At 39.4% G+C, this 23,014-nt stretch overlaps 1 protein-coding gene across 4 annotated transcripts; it reads left to right on the top strand.

Annotated features, from left to right (window-relative positions):
* The first annotated feature begins 264 nt into the window (after positions 1-264).
* On the top strand, positions 265-20,509 carry LOC100227477 (cell surface glycoprotein CD200 receptor 1-A). 4 transcript variants are annotated; one of them, XM_030265537.4, is made up of 6 exons: positions 265-774; positions 11,984-12,298; positions 13,199-13,453; positions 14,201-14,302; positions 15,230-15,281; positions 15,435-16,548. In XM_030265537.4, exons 1-6 carry the CDS (start codon positions 687-689, stop codon positions 15,442-15,444), a joined length of 822 nt encoding a protein of 273 aa, XP_030121397.4. In that variant the 5' UTR covers positions 265-686; the 3' UTR covers positions 15,445-16,548. The 4 variants fall into 4 exon arrangements, with proteins under 4 accessions (XP_030121397.4, XP_030121382.4, XP_030121393.4 ...); XM_030265522.4 differs by having other exon boundaries at positions 14,201-14,306; XM_030265533.4 differs by lacking the exon at positions 15,435-16,548 and adding an exon at positions 16,555-20,509 and having other exon boundaries at positions 266-774.
* The last annotated feature ends 2,505 nt before the right edge of the window (positions 20,510-23,014 follow it).

The raw sequence follows: 23,014 nt of genomic DNA, 5'->3' as shown, positions 1-23,014 counted from the left end.
GTTTTGGATTTGTAATATTTTAGCTGGCAGGGCGGGAGATGGAGTAAGGGCACACCTACAATTTATTTAAGAGTTCACAAGGTCTGAACTTAAAAGTTCACATGAAAAGTGTAGAATTCCATGCGCTAAGTAGGTACTTAAGAGAGAAAGAACTGAAAATGTCACTTACAGAGAAGATTTAAGACTGCTTTTTTTTTTTTTTTTTTGAGGAGGAGGAGGGGGAGGACATGTGGAAGTATTTTCTTAGAGGTTGTGCCAAAGACGTGATAAAGAAGTAGCAGAAATAAAAGTAGTGAGAAACATGAAGTATCTCTCTAGTTTCCTAAGACTAAGGTTTCCTTTTTGATATTAAACTCAGCACTGAATAATCTCCTCTCTCTGAACTCTGCTGCAGGGTTCACTCATTGGCCTCCTGAGGAGAGCCAATGAACAGAAGGCAGAATTGCTCAGCCTGTTTCCTCAGTGTTTGCCTGGGTTCTCAGCACAGGAAGCTCTGAAAAGTGCTCTGAAAAGTAGAAGGAGGAACCGCTCCAGCTTTGAGGAGCCAGCCAGTCAGGAACATGCACAGCTAAAGGAGAGGCATGGGAAAGGGGGAGAGGAAACACTGACACTGGCTGCTGCGGATGTACTGGTAGGCAAGAAATGCTCCCCATGACCACAGTTAAGTTGGTGGAGCTGCCTGAGCCATGAAAGCAGGAACCAACATGAAGATTGCTGGGAAGACTGTGTATGTTTTTGTGCTGCTCACCATCACCATGGTCATGAGATTAGCAGGTGAGTCTAACTGGGACCAATTGGCCATTGGGATGTAAGAATGGGAAATGTGCACAGCTTCTTTATTTCTATAAATGCTATGAATAGTTCTGTGGCTTTAATTAAGTGCTAAAAATTATGAAGCACAATTAAGATATGCTTTCCCAATACTCACTCCTTCTCTTCTTGATGGTCACAAGGCTGCCAAGTATTTTTCCTGTGACTTCCATGTAGGCAACGATGTAGTGACCCTTAGCTGGGAACGGACAATTTGTCACAAATAGCCTTTTCAAACTAAGACCTCCAAATACACATCATCTGAGAAAATGAGCCGTTTGACACACTAAAAATATGCCTGGGAAAGTGTTTGGGAACTTGAAGCTTTTGGAGGGTAGTTTCTGCTGAAGAGAGGCTGCAGGCACTTTGAAATAGGGCAGGGATCTCTTGGACCTTGCAGAGAAGTAGAAGGTCTCTGATGTGCTGAGAGAGGGGAGCAGCTTCTGGAATTTTGTTCTAAGGGGCATGGCCAGTATCAAGATGGGAAAGGCTTTTGTACCAAGGGCAATGGCAGTCCAAATTTTCTTTCTTTTAGTGTAGTTGACTTTGTTTTAATATAGTTTAACTACAGCAGTTAATGTTTCCTACATACTGCTCATTTGCATTTTCAGAGCTTGTGCTCACACCATACAGAAATCCAGGGATTTGATAATGGAACTAAGGATTTGAGGAGCAGTTCCAGAAACTTAAACTGTTTCTATATAGGAGAAGGAAGGCAGATAGGTCTTAGATGAGATCCAAATTCAACTTTGAACATCTTTGAATAATATGTAACATGCATGTGTCCATTATGGACAGATAGAACTAAACTACATGGACATGAGTTACTTCATTCTTATTGGTCAGAAAATAAAAATATCTCCTTTGTGATATTTTAAAGCAAAATAGATGCAGTCACTGTTAGCAGTGATGGGACACCCATCTATAATGTGTTTGGCGTGATAATGAGGGGTTCTAAATGTTTACCTCAGTGCTACCCACTGGAAAAATTTAAATAGTTCATGAACATTATTAAACTTTGGATCATTATCCTCACAACAGGAACATTGGTGGTAAAAGATCTGTCCCTATTCTCCAGGTATTATCTCAAAAGAATACTGAGGAACCTGCTCAAGTTCATGCCAATTGATTATGATAGCATCAAAGACAGTCTATATTTTTGAAGACAGTTGCTCAAAAAGTAAAGGAGTGTGGATACACAACAGAATGTTGAAGAAGAAGTGGGGAGACAAAGGGGAATCCTACTGGCAAAATTTATTTTAAAAAATCCACTTTGCTGAAAATATTTTTAAAAACTCCAATGCCAAAAAGTCGGGAGTCCTCACCCTAAGGTATTTGGATTTTAACTTATTGGTGTCTTGGTTAACCAATTATATTGCCCTTCAAAGAATATAGAAAAAGATTTTCCATTGAAATCTAATTTCAGGCCTGAAACCTCTTTCCTCAACCTGCTCCCAGGAAACAGCAGCCTACATTTGATGGGAAGTTTTTAGCTAGCACTGCTCTTAAACTTGTTTTCTTCAGTATTAGGATGGGTCTTCTGAGCAAGATCTAGTGGCAAGGGTTTTTTTCCCTTCAGAGATCATAGGCTAAATGTGTCAAGCTGATCTAATGTGCATATTCTGTCCAGATAATTTTAGTTTTCAGTGTTGCATGAACCTCAAAAAGAACTATGTCCCCCCTTCTGAAGACTAGAGCAAGCTACTCTGAAAGAAATAAAGTAATGGAAAATTTATTGTATGTAACCAGATTTTATCTCCTTTAACATTTTCCTTAAGATTTCCTTAGCATGTTGTTTTGTGTGAATGGGTTAGTTTTTACCACAGCAGACGGGGCAGCTCAGAAAAAAGGCTGAGGTTGTTTCCTAATTGTCGTACCTAGATCTGCCCTCAGGTAGAGTTGGATAATCAGCTAGTGAAGCTGCTGGGGCATGATCTCTACTAAAAATCCTTTTGTGACAATCCTGAGTAACAGCAGTGAAAAAGATTCAACATTAAAATATTTTTGGTAATGCTCTGAAGATTTCTCTAGTTTTACTAAGCACACAGGACACCTCAAGTGGTTGTGTATACTCCAAGGGAGAGTGGTAAGGACAGGCAAGATCCTGACAGAGAAGTCCATGCAATAAATCTCTTTTTGTTGAAATAAGATTTGCAGCACTTGACTGGGTATGTCCTGCCTCTGAAGTTTATCCTGTGTCAATGGATATGTCAAAGTGCTTCACAGGAAGCTGCAAGAAATCCATGATCAGTAATGAGATGTGATTCCCTATGGTTGTTCAGTTTCATCAGTAGTGGGAAACTGAAGTCGGTGACATTGTGCTGGAATAATAGACTATGAGGAGAATGAAAGTAAGGTTGATTTACAGAGCAACTGAGCTACAGTTATATATATAACTTCCTTGAATGCTACTGCTTTTGTTTAGTTTCTTTCCTTAATAAAATCAGTACATTCTTTTTCACTAGTGTACCAGTGTTTTATTGCCTTTTGACTCTGCCCTAGTATGTTTCATTGCATCTGTTTCTGTTGCCTTCTAGTCTAGTTTATGGTGAAATCTTGCTCCAAATACAAAAAATCATAGCCTAAGAAATTCTATTGTGGTAAAGTTACATTTGTCTCCATTTCACTATTTCTTTGTTTCTCCTTTGGGACTGTGTGCTGGAATTATTCTGACTTCTTTTCCCCTAAAAGCAGCTGAACCCAAGCAGCCTCTTTTTTTCATCCAAATTCTTTAAAAAGAATCCTGTACCATTAAATAAAGGAAAAATTTTCTTAGGACATTTTCTCAGGATATTTTCTCATGTAAACTGCCATAGTACAATCCTCCAAACATATCCTTATGATACCAACATTTTACTTTGCTGTGGTCCAAATGCAGGGTGCATTCATGTTTGAACTTGTCTGCTTTCATGGAAAGAAAGAAGTTCAGTCTTGCAAATTGACCACTTACTTTGTGACTTATAAAGCAAGCAGATTTTTTTTAACTGTGAGTGCACTTCTAGAGGTACATGGTACTTACAACTCACAGCTGATGTATTTTGTATTTAGAGGCACAATCATTCTTTAGAAAAAAGCATAGAGGATTTTCTTATGCTGCTTTATCTTGGTGTTGAATAAGACAATGTTGGGATGAAAACTGCAGTGCTAAAGGTAAGCACTAAACAAGGTATGACTGAGATTTGAACCATAAAAAAGTGAAGTCAGAAGTATGTTTTCACAGCAGTTCATTATCTGCTCTCTGAAAAGTATGAAAAAGAAGGCACACAACCTACAGTTTGCAGACAATGATCTATTTTTGTTTAGAATAGTAGAAAAATGCTGTTTAAAGTATAAGTGAAGAGTACTTAATTTATTTTTCTTCTCACATGGCCAAGAGTAAAAGGCCAAGTTCAGCACATAGAGCAAAATATAAAACAATCTGTATCTGTTTCTACACTGATATCTGGAAGCAGTTTGTCACACATGGTGTCACAGTGCTACTCTGAAGGCAATACTACCCAAGGTGCTTTGACATCCAGTGCAAATCCCTTTTGACCTCATCCATTCGAGATCACATTCTGCAAAGAGGAAGATTTACTTACTTTGCACAGTTCAGAAGAGCAAAGTTCAAAGTTTACAGCCAGACTGGTATACTATGTGACAATTTATTAAGTTCAGTGATGATTTATTATCAGCTGACGATTTGGCCAACAGTGTTTGTTCTCTAAACTGCATGACTCTGACACATCATTTAAACACCAATTAATTTCTTCATTTAAGAAGTGTACACATCCTTTTTTTTTTTTTTTTCCTACAGTCATATTATATTGAAATATAACCTATTTACCTGAGGCTAAATCACTGACTCACTGGATCAAATTGCTGGCATTGTATTAGATAACTCTTTTCATAAACAATTTGAGCACCAGAATAAGCACCCATTTTACTGAAAAGCTGGTTTTAATACTGATTAAGGCGTGAGTCTGTATTCTACTTTCCAGTCAAAATTTGTTGTAGTACCTGTTTTTATTATTATGACATTTATAGCTGCTGAATTTCAGCACACATCTAACAGTCTACTCATCAAAATCAACTCAGCTGGTTCTTCTTGTGTAATAAATCAATTCTCTACACTAATAACACTGTGTTCTTCCTTCTTTCAACAAATTTCCTCACACACTGCTGATACAGCCAATGCCATTAGTAAAATAGTTAAGTAGAATGACAGCAAAAATAATCTGCTGAGAAACATTATCAGCAAGCTACCTTAAAACTGGCACCACCATTTAACTGCTTTTTCTTTCTCTCCTTAACCCAGTTCTTTCTCCATCGTGTAGCTGTCCCTTTATTCTTTCAGCTTAATCTTTTTTCAAGGGGACACTGTATCAAACACATCTCTACCTAAGTGAGCTTTAGCATCTTTTCATTGCCTTCAAAATCAGCTGTCTTGAAAGACTGTTTGAAAAGGTACTGGAGAAAGCTTAAGCGAATTGAAAGATCATAGAAAAATTACACACTAGGAACTGGCAACTGCAAAGATATATACCACCTTGAGATAGAAGACTGAAACCTTGAGATCGCTACTGACTGCTCTCAGTGTCCTCAGCCCTTTGCAAGATATAAAGTCATGTTGAAGTTTGCAATCTTAAAAAATCCAGCCATTCTATGAGCACTTCATCTTGTAAAACCAATGACAAAGAGCATGAAATTACTATCTCAGTTTACATGAAACAGCAAGAAAGAGTAATAATATTTAATACTTTCCTTGGTGGCAAGAAAAGTACTGCAAGTGGCATGGTAGTGGTGACAGAAAAAAAATGTGTTAAAAGAAGACCAAAATAACAATTTGAGTATGAGGAAGAAAAGAATTTTGAAGATAAGGGAAAAGCCTAACTAAAATGAAAAGAGAATAGGACATCTTTTCAAGGAATAATGAGAAGTATGGGTAAAAGAGTATGAGTATGGTACTAGCAATAAGGTATAAGTCTTTTAATGTGTCCTTTTAAAGATACATCCATGATGAAAAAGCTGTGATCTAGGTTTCAAGAAACAGTCATGTGAACTTAGGTCAGCTATTTGATGTGTTTCTATAATGAAATTTAAAGTAGTCTAACTACTTGCTTCTCACCTGAAACACAGGGGTGGTTTTTAGCCTGCACTCCATCCTGTGCTGTTTTGACTATGTTTTCACAGTCACAAAGCTATGCTATATAAGAATCTGTCAGTACATCAACAATTCCTACCCTAATGCAAAGCAGTTCTATTTATCTTTTATTTCATTCCAGACAAACTCAGCTGGATGTCACAAGAACTCTGTAGTAGTAGAAGGGGAAAACAGATGCAGAACACAGACTTGTATCTGAACTCCTCCAAGCATCCAGTGCTGCCTTTTTGGTTATGACTTGCTGTGACTCATATACTACATTCATTCCAAGATACATTTAGTCACTGGCTGTGGTATAATCATTGTTTCAGTTCATTTCATCTTTAAATTTAATACCTACAAGGGGTGTAGGGGGAAGATGCATCAAAATGCTCTGATAAATTGTTATTGTAAGAAGTAAAGTATCAATAGGATGTCTGAGAAATATGTCTGAGAAAGTAAAGTAGTCTCTTTATAATGCAAAAAGCTCTTTAACAGTTAAATTTTGCAAGAGGCTGTCATGGAAATTGAGGCAATAGAAATTTCTACTGTGGTTTAAAACCTGCTATGAAGAATAACATAGGCTGGAAATATTTCATGTTTGAAAGCAACCAAAAGCACTTTCAACCTGTGTAGCCGTCTCTGATTTTGCAGTGATTCCCCTCAAAAGTTTAGTGTCTTTACAATCAAATGTTCCTGTTTTTAAAACCTTTCTTCTTTTAGCGTGAGAAAGTCTCTGAGAAATAGGAGAAATGACAAAATAAGTGATACTGAAAAGAAGCTGGTGCAATTAGTTATTCATGAGAGTTGTCCAACACGCTGCATAAACCACACTGAAAAAAACAGAGCAAAGCTCAAATTACAGTAACCTTACAATGACAACAATAACCAACACAGTTTTGAAACACAAATGTGAACTCCTCTACCGAGTTTTTTTTCCCATAAAATTGGAATCTGTCGGTGTGTTGGAATGTGCACTCAGTGCACTGCAAAAGAGCTTGAGAACCTTCTCAGACAATGGCTTGAAGTCTTGTGCAACAGTCAAGGAGAGACAATAAGAGATGGCAGAATTAGATAGATTTCAGAGGTTGCAATCAAACTGGAGAACTTCAGTCTAAAGGCCTGCTACTATCAGATGAGCCTCCAAGGTGAAACCTGACCACAGTGGATTTGCATTCACAACCAAAATAAAATGGTTCAGTCTGGTGCTGTACAGAGATCCCAGAACCTGACTCCTCTGTTTTCCACATCAGTGTGACAGACAGCACATACTCCTGGTTTCCTGAGCTCTGCTCTTTCTGGCTAACAGAAAAAAAATTGTGTTGTTTACCAGAGTCAACTCAGTTGTGAAGAACATGACTGAAAATGAGATGTTATTTACAATAAATATATGACCTTTCATTTCATCTCTCTTATGTGCAATGAAATAGTTAACAATGCTGACATTTAATTACCGTCCCATAGTTAGCACTGCACCAAGATGAACTCCATAGCTCACATCTCTTGTTCTCTGCAGGCCCACAGAGGTTGAGGCCTTGCTGCACTAATTTTCCCCTTTTCTACCCACAGCAAGCTGTCAGTTCAGCTCAACTGTAAGATGATATTTCACCTCGAGAGCTGTAGCTCTGCAATGTTAATTAACTGGATAGTTTCAGAGCCTTTGAGTAGAAAAATGCTGATGTGGATGCCGTATATCTGCCGTAATGCACTGGTTATAAACCAACTGGTTATCACAGAGGAAACAGCAGCAAATGACTTTTGGCCACTTTTCAGCATGAAAAGACCATTCCAGAAAACAGCGATGTGGTGAGAGGTCTGAATTAAAACTTGCAGCACTAAACATTTTCTCTTTAACAGAAATGGAATACTGTGATCTGTGATGGTTTTTGGCAGGGAGAGAACTAATTTTCTTTATAGTGGTTTCCATGGAGCTGGATTTGTGCTGGAATCTGTGTTGACATCACAGGGATGTTTTGAGCAATGCTTACAAAGAGCCAAGGCCTTTTCCGATTCTCCCATCACCACTGAGTGGACAGCGGTCCAAAAGAGCTGCGAGGGAGCACAGCCGGGACAGCTGACTGCAGCTGGTCATAGGGATATTTCAGACCATGTGGCATCATGGTCAGTACATAAAACTAGGGGAAGAACAAAGAAGGGATGCTTGGAGCTACGATGTTTGTCTTCCCAAGTCACCACTGTGCCTGATACAGTCCTGCTTTCCTGGAAATGGCTGAACATCCAGCTGCCCTTGGGATGTTTTGTTTTTCTTGTGTGATACCTTTTGCTTTACTTATTAACCTGGGAGTTTTCTCACTTTTCTGCTTCTCTTCCCATCCCACTGTAGGGAAAGTCTGTGAGAGTGAGCCTGTGGCTGTGTGGGGCTTTGTTGCCAGCTGGGATTAAACCACAAGAGACACTTCAGTTTGTTTAGTTTTCCTGCAGAGTAGACATACAGCCTCTAGGTTTAGTGAAATTCCCAGAGGAAAGGGGAGATTGCATCCTCCCTCAGAGCTGCTGAGTACGTATCCAAGAGCACAGGCTGGGGCAGGCAACATAAGGAGGATAAAGAAAGCAGATCAGAAGACCTTGGCAAAGTGCTTGATTGTAGCAGACCCACAAGAAGTCATGGAAGTGAGGGAAAAGGAGCTCAGATGTGATCATGTAAAAAATGTGCAACCTGACAAGTCAGCAAAAGCATGTGGAGTGGAAAAGAGGACTGAGAGAAAGAACCTGTTCTTTAGGGGTAGAAGGAGCAGAGAAGATTTATTTTCATGTCTTTTACTTTCATGAGTAAAGCCCCAATTCTGTGTCCCCTTCAGACCTGTCACTTTATGGTGTATTGATTGATGTTCTGATAAAATAGACTTTTAGATACTTAGATGGCTTTTGGTATGCTCATTAGAAAGAGAAAGCAGAAAATATCCAACTTCAGCCCAATGAGAGGTCTTACCATCTTCAAAGTGGTGGAAATGCCAAGGCTGACCAGGAAGGATAGGATAGGATAGGATAGGATAGGATAGGATAGGATAGGATAGGATAGGATAGGATAGGATAGGATAGGATAGGATAGGATAGGATAGGGATGATGATAATTTCTGTTTAAAGAACTGCTTTTGTGCTTGGGGATCCCATAGATATTTACATAATGACTTCTGGGAATATACATTTTGGATTGCTTCTGAATAAAGCTAACTCTGTGGTAAGAAGTAGTGAGTTTTGACATTTCCCAAGATTATATTTTACTTTGAAATAGAAAGTTCATCAGAAACTTCCATGGAAATGGATCACATTATTCTTCATGGTTTGGAAGTTCCCAATTATGTATTACCCAGGCCCAGTCCTAGTTTGCTTGTGAGTCACTTCAAAGTCACTTCAGAAACACAAATTAACCAAACCTTGAAGGAGTTTTCGGCAGGCACATTCTTTGGTAAAAGAAATCAAAAGATCATGTTTCTAGCAGCATGTACCAAAAAAAAAAAAAGCAAGTCAAGAAAGAAAATTCACAATTAATGTTTACACTAATGCTGCTTACCTGCACTCTAGCAGTAAAAGAGGGCAGTAAAGTGAGGATAGTTTAACCTTTTCTATTAATAAGACCTCTGCGCAAAAGTATGAAGGTATGTGGATAGGATGAGCAAGAAGATTTTTTACTAATTAATGTGTCATCTGGGGAAAATTCTTATCATACTTAAAGTCTTCTGAATCAATAACAAGATACAGGGGATTTCATAAGCCTTCTACAAATTTTCTATAAACCTAAAATTTTATTTAAAGTTGATTCAGCAGATTTTAAGCTTTCTGATGTGGTTTCTTATTTGAAGTGAATGGTACCCGATTTATTCAGAGGAGAATATGACACAAAGGCATAGCAAAATGCACCACTTTCACTGCCTCTTTCTTTACAGCCTTGAAGCATGAAAACCCATTGTGTTGGGGAATTTTGCATTGCAATGAGCTGCTTGGGAGATGCTGAGTTGAAAGTCAAATAAAATGCTGCTGCTTTAATATGTAAATGAGAGTGAACGCAGTTCAATATGCACAACACTGTCGTTCTTGCTCAACATTTGCAAACATTATCCAAAAAACCCCCAGCTCCAACACACAGGCGGTTTGAATGCTTAGGTTTGCTTAGTCATTTTCAGACGAGGTCAGGCATACTCTGCATGATTTGGAGCTCTGAGGCTCTCAGCGATGTTAAACTGGGAGTGGAAACACTTTGTTGTACAGTTCTCACAGGCGCTCCTTGAACTCACCCAAAAGCTATCACTAGACAAAAGGCTTCTTTCGGTTCCGCTCCTGGTAAAATCATCTGAGTTTAAAACACACACCTCACATTTTCTTGAAATGCAATTGAGGAGGAAAATACTTGTAAATTAAAAACACCTCCAGAGTAATAATGCATCACAGAATACTCTTAACAGCTGAAGTGTCTTCACCCAAAGGATATTAATGCTCAAAATGAAAATGCAAAAACATTTGAAAGAATATATAAGAAGTTAAAATGCAGTGAAGTGTGTTCATTTTGCAAGTCAGAAATAATTTCTATAGAAAACAGTCAAATAAAACTGAAAGGAGTTGAGTTGGAATGGTTCATTCACCTAGATTCAAGAAGACAATGAGATTTCAGACAATATTAGTAAGGTAAAACCAAGTGTAGTTTTCTCAAAGAGGCTAATAGAAATTATTTGACTAGTTACTTAAAGTTGATGCTCTTCTTATAGTAGTGTGAATGTTTAAGAACTGGGCTTCGCAATGTGCTGGACAGCAGAAATAATATAATTCCAGATCTGGGTAGGGAGTAGTGAAACCCAACAAAGTCAGATCTTGTACCATGGAGGAAGACTGACAAGGGTTTGACTAATTCATGCAAAAATTGAATCTTCTAATTAATTGCATATTCCAAATGTACTTTCAATTGATGCTTTAGTGTATTTGCTTGTAAGCTTTGGGGAGGGGGTTAGTATTTTTTAAGAACTTGTGAAAAACTTATTTGTCAGTACCAATCAGATTGGTTAACTTGAGCCCTCTGCCCAGATTAATGCAGGTTTTGAAAGTAGTACTCTGATTTTCTCCTCACATACAGCTTTCAGACTAAAACCATTACTCAGCCAAAGGAAAGAGCAACTTGTGTCCCACCAGTGACACAGAGAACTGAGAGATCAGTGGTTTACTGTTCCAAAGTTTAATGGCCACCTACTAAAAGAGGAAATGAGTGAAGTGCTAAATAGAGGTTTGTTTGGACTACAGCTATGGGTATTATTCCTATAAACCCGTTAATTGTGAAGTTTCATTCACAAACATTGTGAAATCAAGGGATTGCTTGCTTTTAACTTCAGCAGAAGCGAGAGGACACAAAAGTCCCATTCCCTCAGCTACTCTTCACACTGGATTATAACCTCACTCTTTCTTTCTGTCTTTTTTCCTCTCAGTCTCACAAGTGCCTCACAAAAGAGGCTGCCTTTGTACATGTAGGCAACACTAATGCACGTATAAGAAAACCCTGAGACATGAGGCAAAATCCTTCCCTCCTACACAGAGCAACAGCAGTGTTATGTGCACCTGTGTAACGCCTGAGAGGTGCAGACAAGGCCTTTGCACACAGTATTGGATTTTCACATGAATGCAGAAGTAAAAGTTTATTTTGTTGGCAGCAACAGTTACAGAGAAAAGCCACTGTCATGTGGCCAGAGGCAATAGTCATATTTCTGTATTTTAGGTCCTGTGAGCAACCCACAGGAGGATTTGCTCACACAAGGAGAGTCTTTGGATGTGGAAATGCTGAAGACAATGGACAGGAGTAGAGTCCTCCTCCAGTATCCAGTCTTACCCACTAAGATGACCCTCAGTGGGAAATTGGTATTGCAAGCGTTGGCTGTGATAATCCATAGTTGATAATCCATAACCCACAGCTGTAGTAAGAGATGACAGACAATGTGCAGATGAGCACAGCCATGGCCTCACACTTGTTTGTAGCACTGCAGACATTTCCCTGTGAAGTCCAGACCACAACTCCTGGGCTCCTCCTCACACATTCTCTTTTTTTCTCCTCAGGGAACAACTCCTCAGTGTTAGTGATGACTGTAGGTAACAGCTCAGTTCTCACCTGCCCTCTCAGAGGAAATATGACTATGCTAAAATGGACAATAACCCCCAAGGCTGGAGGCCCTTGCACCTTGGTATACAGGGTTGATACAAACAGGACACACAGAACAAACTGCAGTGACAACATAGACTGGACATTCCAAGCAGGTCTGCCTCCTGCCCTTGAGATACGGCAAGTGGGAATCGCCCAGGAGGGAAATTACAGCTGCGAAATGGCAACAACGGAAGGGAATTTCCACGACACCTACCACCTGACCGTGCTGGGTAAGGAATGTGAAAAGGTGCAGCTGTTTTTTTTAAACTAAGGAGTGTAGGGTTTGATTAGATATTCAGTATTGTGAGGGTAGTGAGGCACTGGAGCACTGATTGTCCAGAGAAGCTGTAGAAATCCCAGTGTTAAAGGCCAGGTTGGGTGAGACTTGAAGCAACCCAATCTTGTGGAAGTTGTCCCTTTGCGCGGCAGGGTGGTTGGAACTAGAGGATCTTTAAGGTCCCTTCCAACCTAAGCCATTCTGTGATTCTTGCTGGTATAAACTCATACCTTTCATTGGGAGTATCTCTGTGTCTCCTTTCTCCTTATTCCCCATAATTCTTCTTCCTTCTGCTGGTCCGTTTTCCCACTGTCTAATTAGAAATGACAGATGTGAAGCAATTTCCCATGTACACACAGAGGATATGAGCTCATCACAGAGCTGTGATGAGGCTCAGCTGGATGGGGGAAGAGCTGTGCAAAAGGGAAAAAGAGAGTGGTTCTTCCTCTCTTGTGTTTTGGACCCACATTGCTGCGATGGGATGGGATGGGATGGGATGGGATGGGATGGGATGGGATGGGATGGGATGGGATGGGATGGGATGGGATGGGATGGGATGGGATGGGATGGGATGGGATGGGATGGGATGGGATGGGATGGGATGGGATGGGATGGGATGGGATGGGATGGGATGGGATGGGATGGGATGGGATGGGATGGGATGGGATGGGATGGGATGGGATGGGATGGGATGGGATGGGATGGGATGGGATGGGATGGGATGGGACCTCCAGCCTTATTCTCCTCTTTTCACTGGGTTCAGTTTGGGTTCATTTTGGGTGGAGAACAAGAGCAGCTCAGCCCAGCTGTGCCAGAGTAACTCCATGCATGTCCCCTTGCTGGTGCTCTGCAGCCCCCCCGAGGCTGAGCCTGTCCTGTGATGAGCAGGGCAGCCCCGTGTGCGAGGCAGCGGTGGGGAAGCCGCCGGCTCAGCTCTCGTGGCTCCCAGAGGGCAGCTCCCCTCCAGAGGAGAAGTGCCACGACAACGGGACAGTGACTGTTCTCAGCAAGTTCATGGTGTGTAGTCCCAATGTCACCAATGTGACCACCTGCATGGTGTCCCACCCAGCTGGGAACTGGAGCCAGTCCATAGCCTGCTGTCCCTCAGGTGAGCTTCCCTTTTTACGTTCTGTGATCAAACTCCTGTTCAGCTTACTCAGCTCTTGTTCCGTCTGGGAAGGAGTCTCTAAAAGATACAGAAACCCTCAGTGAAGCTCTATAAAGACAAGAGTATCATCCCTGATTGCCTTTGCCCTGATATATATATATATAATATATATATATATATATATAGGTATGGTAGTATTCTTTTGGTAGTGGAAATGCTTTTGGAAACAGAGAGAAAGCAGTCATGATCTTTGTGTTCAAATAATCATTTGGAATGTGAATATTAGGATTTTTTTTTTGAATGCAAGTTTTACTGTCATGGAAGAGAGATGGAGAGCCAAGTCTTGAGTGGCTAGTAGAATAGAATACATTTCTTCATTCCAAGTTGTGAAGGTCTGACACTGTAATGACCCTTGGGTTCTAGTCTTTGGTTTTCTGGTTGCTTTTGAGAATATATACGACTAATGAGAAATGATGAGTCCTTGAGAGGAACTCAGGTGTGGCTTAATGAAAATATATTATGAGTGGCCACTTTGAGATTTGTGGAATCTACTTTTGCCTCTGACACAGACTCCATTTGTGTTTCTCAGCAGTTTCATTACTAAGTTTCCCTTCTGCTGAAGGACATTCTATTTGTTTTACAAGCATGCTGAAAATGCATGTATGTGCTAAATAAACTTTAATCTTCTACTGAAATAATACAGGAACTGAGAAGAAGATATAACTGAGACTGTCTCTTTATGTTTAGAGAAAACCAACACCAACGTTTTCCTGTATGCCTGCATCATTACTTGTGTTCTGATCAGTATCACCTTGTTGGCTGTCATTTGCTATTTCAAGCTCTACAGTGGTAGGTATGTATGTATGCTAAGGTGCTAAGGAAAAATTGTCTAGTGATAGAAGAAATTTTAAAGTACTCTTTGTGTCTTGAAATCATATGATTCTGTCAGTCTGTGCTGCTTTAAATAACCAAATTAGCTACATCAAATATTTCTGTACCTCATACACTATGCACTGTGCCTTGCACACATCTTCACAGAATAATGCCCTTGAGTAAAATTTAAATGGGAAGAAGTTGGCCAAGGACCCTGATTGCATTGCCTCCTAAAGGGAAACACTTCATTCTGATAGGAATCTGTGAGGGTAAATCTTCTTCAGATACTGTCATAGTCTGCCAGTATCTCTCTCAGTTAGATCAGGGCATTGGTTCTGCTGCCTAATAAGTTCCACTAAATTCCAGAGGACAGAGCAATGCCAGCCTGCCATACGAACAAAAGGGACAGTAGATTCTATCTGTATTTATTAAAAATTTCCTTCAGTGAAGCTGGGCTCTAGTCCCTTTAAGATTTCCTATGAAGAAAAAAAAGTAGTTCTGAGGAATAGCTATATAAATAATTTGTGGAGTGAAGGCTGAATTAGCACCTGTACTGAAAATCTCACCTAGGTTCCTCATTGGCCTGTTACAAACTGGTTTTCTCTCAGACCTCTTCCCTCAGAGGTGAAGAATTAGATCAATAGCATTTCACTAACTGCAAAATGTATATCCTTACAGAGGGCTTTGATTCTAATCTGCTTCCATTTTATGTATAAGCACCCACAAACATAAGAAAAGACCTCTTAAGAAAGGTAGGGTGATATAATTTCAGGATCAAAAGTCAAGGAGAGAGAGACATGAGGTTTTACTCTTAAAAAAAGAGAAATGTTTCATAAACTTTTGATCAAAGAAACCAAACTGTGATCCAGCCAAACATGTTTTAATACTTTTCTTTTTTCACAGACCATGCCACAAAACCAAACCTCCTGAAATTGCTCCTATACATTCCCAACAGGTAAGGAGAATGATGCAAATTAGGCCATCACCAAATCATGGTGATTCTGGTAGCCCTGGAAACATGATCAGTGAAAGGAAAACATTAGATTTTTACTCTCAGCTTTCAGTAAGCACTACTGTGTCTGATATATTTTATCTTGGCTCTTTATAGGAGGAAGTGAAGCTTATCTTCCCCATAACTTTGACTTGGAGCAAACACCAGAGATGTGTTCCAACAGCAAACACTTGACTAAAGCCATCCTTTAATTTTAACAAGGAGTCAGTCCCACTACATTTCCCTTGTTATATCAGATACTCTGACCACAACTGCTCTCCAAATAATAGTCAAGAAGGGAGACAATAGCATGGGTTGGAGGATATTAAGAAAACTATTAGTGAACAAGAAGATTAAGCAACAAGATTAACAGACACCAAGAGAAAAAGAATATCCCTTTTGGTGTCCAGAATGAAAATTGTGTGAATTTTGAAGGCCACTTTTTATCTTGAATGGTCAATCCACAATCAAAGAAAAAATCATAGTCAAGACATTGGAAGGAGAACTGAGCTGCAAACTGGGAGATATTTTTGTATCTCCTATGTTGTTAGAAGCTTCCTGTGTAGCTGAGCAATTCACTTCTAAGCTCTGTCTCCGTTCTCTGCTGCCAAATCCAAATAACAGCATCTCTACGCAGACAAGATGTGTTACTATTATATTGGATCTGTGCATCTTCATTATACATTAGACTCAAATTCTGTCATCAACTTTAAAAGATGCTTCAGTTTCTGGAGAGACTTAGTCAATTCTATTTATTAGTATTCCTGCTGTTCTGCTGTCCTCCCTCCCAGCTGTTGTTGGCAGACATAGTTGCATTTATGTAAAATAATTGTTCACGTACCAGCGTTTTTGCTGTCATGTCATGGGACTTCCATCAGCATGTCTGTAGACTGAAAGTGCAGACTGATTAGAAATGAATCAAGGTCAAAAATCCAGCATATTATTTGCTCTTTCTAGAGAATTAGACCCTAATAAAATTTTTTTCAGGCCAACAAAAGTGGAATAGAAAGGAAGATAAAGGAGGAAAGTGAAACAATATCCAAATCTTTGCTAGAAACAGCAATCCACGTTCCTTGGTAGAAAAAGAAATAGAGAGGTCTTTTTTCTTTAGTTGAAGAGGAGTAAATATGAGAGCACTATTTCCCAGTTATTTTCTTCAGTCCAGATGAAAGATTTGCAGAGTCTTGCCAAGCTATACTCCTCCTTGTATTCACAGTTTTTGGTTTTGTTTTGCTAGGATGACACAATGGAAGTGGAACCTTATACTACTTATGTGCAGAAGGAAAATGTAATTTACAACTCAGTGTCTGATCTGACAGTGGGGCAGAATCTTCCACAAGACCTGTGTCCAGGAAGGTGAATGATTCAACAACACCAGAAAAGGAAAGAAATTCTTTATAGAAGACTGGTTATAGAAAGAAACTTCTCAGAGGATTTGTTCAGATGTTGGGGCAGCATAGGTCTGTTCAAAAACCTCTGCTTGCTGATGAGTCCATAGTTCTTTTTTTAATCCCTGTTTTGCTTTCCTCCTTGGGAAAATGTGTTATTCCTTGGGAAGATGTGACTGACCACACACCACAGTGTTTCCTGGAAAAGAAGTTGTGACCAGTCTTCCCTTCGTTGTTGTTGCCTTGGGATGATAGTCCTGTCAGTCACTTGTAGTTGTTACTTTGATGCACTTGACACTATGATGTACACATTTGGGAGACCGGAGTGTTCTGTCTGAACTGAAAAAAAAACCCACGAGCAGCCACTTTTTTCTAATACATATATTAGTAACATATGACCTGTTGACCTACTGATCGTCACTGAATACCTCAAATAGCAGAAGATAATGGTAGGGAAGACTTACTCTGAAAATGGAAATAAGGGATAAATTTAGAAGGTCATCCACTAAGAAGGAGACTGCACTAGCATGACTAATTGACTTGTTAGGTTCCTATCCAGTATTTCGAGATGCCATTATGGGGTGTCATCCAGAACAATCTGGACAAGGTTGGTAATGGCAATCTCATGAGATTTAACAAGACCAAGTGCAAGGTGCTACACCTGTGTTAGGACAACCCCTAGTATCAATAGTGACTGGGGCATGAAAAGATTGAGAACAGCCCTGCTGAGAAGGACTTGGGGTGGATAAGAGGCTGGCCATGACCCAGCAAAGTGCACTTGCATCCCAGAAAACCAAACGTGTCCTGGGCTGCATCCAAAGCAGTGTGGCCATCAGGGGATGGAAGGGATTCTGCTCTTCTGCTCTGCTCTTGTGAGACTGCACCTGCAGTGCTGCACCCAGCTCTGGAGTCCCCTGCACAAGCAGGACATGGACCTGTTGGAGCAGATCCAGAGGAGGCCATTGATATGATTAGAGGGATAGAACACCTGTCCTATGAGGAAAGGCTGAGACAGTTGGGATTGTTCAGCCTGGAAAAGAGAAGGCTTTGGGGTGACTGAATTGTGGCCTTCCACTAGAGAAGAGAACCTGCAAGAAAGACAGAAATGGACTTTTACAAGAGCATGCAGTGACAGGGCAGCGGGGAATGGATTCACACTGAAACAGAGTAGGTTTAGATATTAGGAGGAAATTCTTTCCTTTGAGGGTGGTGAGACACTGGAGCAGGTTGCACAGAGAGGTTGTGGATGCCCCACCCCTTGAAGTGTTCAAGGACAGGTTGGATGGAGCTCTGAGCAACCTGGTCTAGTGAAAGGTGAATGTGCCAGTGCCAGGGGGTGGACCTTAATGATCTTTGAGATCCCTTCCAACCCAAACCACTCTATGATTTTGTGATTTCCACTAAATATGTTCATTCTGTGTTTCAGATCACTGGTATGATTATTTTTCTATAAGATTCCATGAAGATATGGTGTTCTTCTCTTTCTAAAGAGTATAAGCATTAAGATATTGTAAAATACTTACGTTACTCAAAACCCATAGGCTACTTTAACCAAAAACAAACATAAAATATTTCATAAAACAAAACAAATACAAATATATCTTCTATAAATGTGCAATAATGTTTGCAAAAAAAATAAAATGTTTGCTAATTGTAGTAATATTTATTTTTACTACCAAAACTGAAATTTTGTTTCATTTGTACGTCTAGATATTTTACTGATGTTCTTTTCAATGTACTTGCAAGTTCACTTTTTTTGTATGCAAATTAGCTTATGTATCTTATTGTGTCTCATTTTGAGGTGACTTATTCTCACCTTCACAAAATATCCCTTGGGATAAGCAAAATTAATTTTCCTCTATATAGTAGCAGTTCTCAATTTTTTTTGATTGATGCCTTTCTAGCTAAAGTATGAACAGTAAGTGTAAAGAAATATGTTTATAAGCCTCTGTTGACTACCTCTTATTTCAGTATTTAAAAGACTGGGTAAGTGGTCTGATTGCAACATCAGAAGAACTGGATTTTTCCTTTAGATTTAGAAATATCTATTGACACACATTGTTAGAGCTTTCTTTTGAGCTAAGCTCTCAAGGACTATGACACAGTGCTTGGAAAACAGAATTCTAAAGTGACTGCAGTTCCTAAATGTATTACTCACATGAACTGATACAGTTGGTTATTTACTCTCACTCTAGCAGCTATCAAACAGCCGCTCTTGTCCAGGTGCTCTCTGCAAGCAAGTATTGCTTTTCTCCGTTTCTGCACGTCATTTTAGAGTGGAAGGGATCAAAGCTGAATATCAAGCAGCTACAAACAAATTTTAAAGGAACTTCAGTTTCCAGTGACTGACCAAGGAAGAGAGCCAGTCAACACAGGCATAATCCTCTGAAATTCCTCACTTAAAATTCTTATACTGACCATTGATCTTTTTTTCCTACTCAAAAACAGAGTGCCATCACTTCTTAAGACTTTTTTTTTCTGTGGGCTGGAAAGTGTTTTATGTTGTTCAGTGTTCATAAATGGGGTTCATCAGCTCTTGAAGGTAAATTGTCACCAGTTTACAAGCAAGATATATTATATTTACAGAAGTGTATCACCTGCTAACCTACTGTCTAGCTGTAAGGTTTTATCATCCTTCACAGGCCTATCACACTGGGCTAAATCACATAAGTTCCAGACCTGGACATTCCTAAGTTGCTAATTGGTTGATTATTTTCTTTGTCCTTTACTTTGTTACACATTCAGACCTGCTATGGGCAGAGAATAGAATTTTATTTTGTGACTATGATAAATAATATTGAGTTAAGAATCTTATGTATACACACATATATACACATGCACAGAATTCTAAAGCAGAGAGTCCCTTTGTGCACTCCTCTTTCTCCCTCAAGGTGCTTGCTGCTCCTCTGTGCACTGTGCTGCTGCTGTGGTGCAGACATCCTCCACACAAAAGTGCTGTGTTGGCTGATTCTTAGCAGTCAGGCCAGTCTGCCCTCTAAACTCCCCAGGATGTTGCACAGTCACAGGAAGAAAGTCAGCAGCTTTTCAGCTCATCCCGTACAGAAAGGTTTTGGCTTTCACCACTTTTACCAATGCTCTATCTCATGTCGCAACACTGAATTTTGGTAGATTTGCATCTTGCACTTTTACTGCTCTATTTTATCTTCACACACATTTTTCAGTCTCCTGACAGGTTATAACTGCCATTCCTGCTCTAAACAAGCAGTTAATGCTCACAGTTATCTTATGACTGTACAGAGTCCCGAGCACCCAGCTCGCACGCGCAACACAGCTGTGAGCTGATTCTCTGCTGCTGTGCATCCACAGGGCAGCTGCTCACCTCTTCTTTAGGATGGCAGTGGACTACTGAAAAATGGATGCACTACAAATCCTGAGGCTGAACATAGCTTCTGTACATGCATCAATTTCTGTGTCTCTAACTGGAAATTGTTTCACAGGAACAAAGTCAAGCCCTTCATCACCGCGACAACATCTAAGATTTGGTTAGATTGCAAATATCAACTGAAAGGTCTTTATATCCTCACTTACCTGCTTCAAACAGCTTTCCTAATAACAGAGTCCAGTAAAAGTGGTTTTCAGAACATTACCCTGTCTCTGAATCCCAACTACTTGCAGGATTTACAATTATGTTCTCCTGCCAATATCACCTACTCATATTTGAGGGTTCACTACTTACAGCCTTGTTTATAACCCTGCTTTCCCACTGTAACCCTTTGGTTCAGTCTGTGACTGCTGATCTACTGCTCAGCTTAATTTCAGTTATGAATTAAAATAACCTGAGGATCTTCTATGTTTATATTCTTGGCTACAGAAATTTAAGTTTTCCTGTTAGAGCTGGGTGACTTTCACATGAGCATTCTCTCTCTAGATGTAGCAGGGGTTTCTTCACACAAATCTAAAGAATAAGTGTACTTATGCAAGTCTTGAGAATGAGTGTATAGGTAAGGGAATTCTAAATAATTTTTTTCAAAACCCCCAGTTTATTAAAATGAAATTTTAAAAATCTAAAACCTCTAGCAGAATAAAAACTGAATCAAATTTAATTGGTGGGGAAATAAAACTGTACAGTGCATTTAGTCATAACTAGAAAGAAAGATAAAAAATACATTTGCACAGAAGTTATGCAGTCAGATCAAAACCTGTTCACAGAAAATGCTAAGTGAAGAATATTCACTACTAAATTTATTTCATAATGAATATGTAAGAAAGGCTTCCACAGCCTAACTTTTTCTCCCTTGCATTCACCATTGAGAAATCTTTTCTCTCTGATGGACTAAAGATGACAGCTATTTTTGACCATGTAAGTTTAAAAATAATCTACCATATGCTTTTTGTCATTTACCTCAGATAGCACTGTCCTCAGTCAGGAAGCTGCAGAAACATCCAGAAAGGTTTTTATTTTTATTCAATATCTTTGCTCATAATTTTTATTCAATATCTTTGCTGAACATCTTCAATGATATCTGCTCAATAGCAATTACATTCTTAAGTGTGTGGGCATATTGAAAATATTTCTAATTACATAAAGACTGTCTTGTCATTTCCTTGTGGTCCCCATCATCTGCCTCTGTCAGCTTAAAACTTTAAGCATTACAAGGCAGATGATATCTTGAAGTTCTGAGTTCGCAAAGCACCTTGAATAAAGGGATCCTAATCCAAAACTAGGGATTCACCACCTATTGAAAATACAATTATAAGCAGAATCTGGAAGCCAAACTGGACAGGAAGCTTGTTTGCTAAGTATTATGATTTATACTAACTAATTCACTCCAGGAGATAGTGTTTGCATAAAAGCTTCCTTGCTCATCAGCACAGATGAATTTCTCCATTTAAAAAAATCTGAGAATCACACCTGCTTCTGTCAACAGTATTACAGGTACTACATGCAAGTGCTAATGCTATGGAGTAATGTTCCAGCCTGAGTCATCAAACTCATAACACTGCAATTTACTCTGCCAATTTTCCCTTTTTGTCCGAGCATATTCTTATGTACCAGTCCTGCTGTTCTTCACATTTATTCACTGAACTCCAATAGTCATTATGTAGGTGTAGCATTACCTTTACCAATCAGCATCTGCAAAACACTGGTACACAAAGAAGCTCAAAGCGAGGAGATGCACACAGTCAGCTTTATTCTGATAGCATCAACATGCTCTTGTTACAGGGTAGTTGAGACTGACCTGTAAAATGACTGTAGCAGGATAACTATTGAGAGGTTATTTTGGTGGCCTATTTTAGCTTCAGTTATCTTATCTTTAGCCTCCCACAGCTGTTCAGTAAGGCAAAAGTGATATGCCATTGTGGTAAACTGTGGGAGAGAGGGGAAAAAGGGACTTCACAGCGTTGCTGCACCAAGTTATAAATTTGTTTATGAAACAGTCTGAGCTTTTTCACTTTACCTCAAAGCCTTTCAGACACTTTTTTTTTTTTTTTTTCTACCTTAGTATTTTCAAGTATACTTCAGTACATTTCATCCTGGGTATAAGAAATACTTTGGCTATATCCAAAAGAAAACAGTAATTCAGGAACAGATTATGACCACTAGATGACAGTTTTACCTCACCCTATGAAAAGCTGCCAAAGAGAAGCATTAGTTCTCTTCATACTTTCGTATTAGATTTGGGATAGTAAGTAATTTTCCTACATTTCCTACATTTTCCTACATAGAGCTTCATTTGTGGCAGAATGTTCTCACAAAAATAAAAATAAAAGTAATTTTCTTGTGCATAACAACATTGAGAAATAAGGAAATTCAAAGGAAAACCAACAGAAATAACATACTGTACACCAAGAAATTAATTCACAAATCACTGGAGACTTCTCCATGATAAACACAACACTCAAATGCTCAGTGGTAAGTAGGTTCTGAGGGTAGAGAGAAAAGAGTAGAGAAAAATCAGTGGGATCTCTAGGGCTGGCATTGTAAAAGGCAAATGAGGGAGTGATTAATGAGACATCAAAGGACTGCAGCTATCACCAGGAGTTCCCTTCCTTTTTCAGCACTCCTGCTTCACACTGGAAAGGCTCATTCTCCTCCTCTTTATTTCATTTTGACTCTTCCCGTCCACCCTTATGGCTCCTTCACTGTGAGAACCAAATACTATTAAAAGTTTCCATCCCATCACAGTCACACCCCTTAATTCTCTTCACATTTCTAGTGAGTGACCACTTCATATCCTCAGTTCAATCCACCTCTCTCAGCACTCAGACCTCTCAATACTGAAATGCTGATAAAATGTTGGATGCTGCAAACAAAAAGCTCCTGTATCACCACATTCCAGATACACC

Source organism: Taeniopygia guttata, chromosome 1 (genome assembly GCF_048771995.1).
Source record: "Taeniopygia guttata chromosome 1, bTaeGut7.mat, whole genome shotgun sequence".
Lineage (NCBI taxonomy): Eukaryota > Metazoa > Chordata > Aves > Passeriformes > Estrildidae > Taeniopygia > Taeniopygia guttata.
This window is presented reverse-complemented; position numbering and strand designations above follow the sequence as displayed.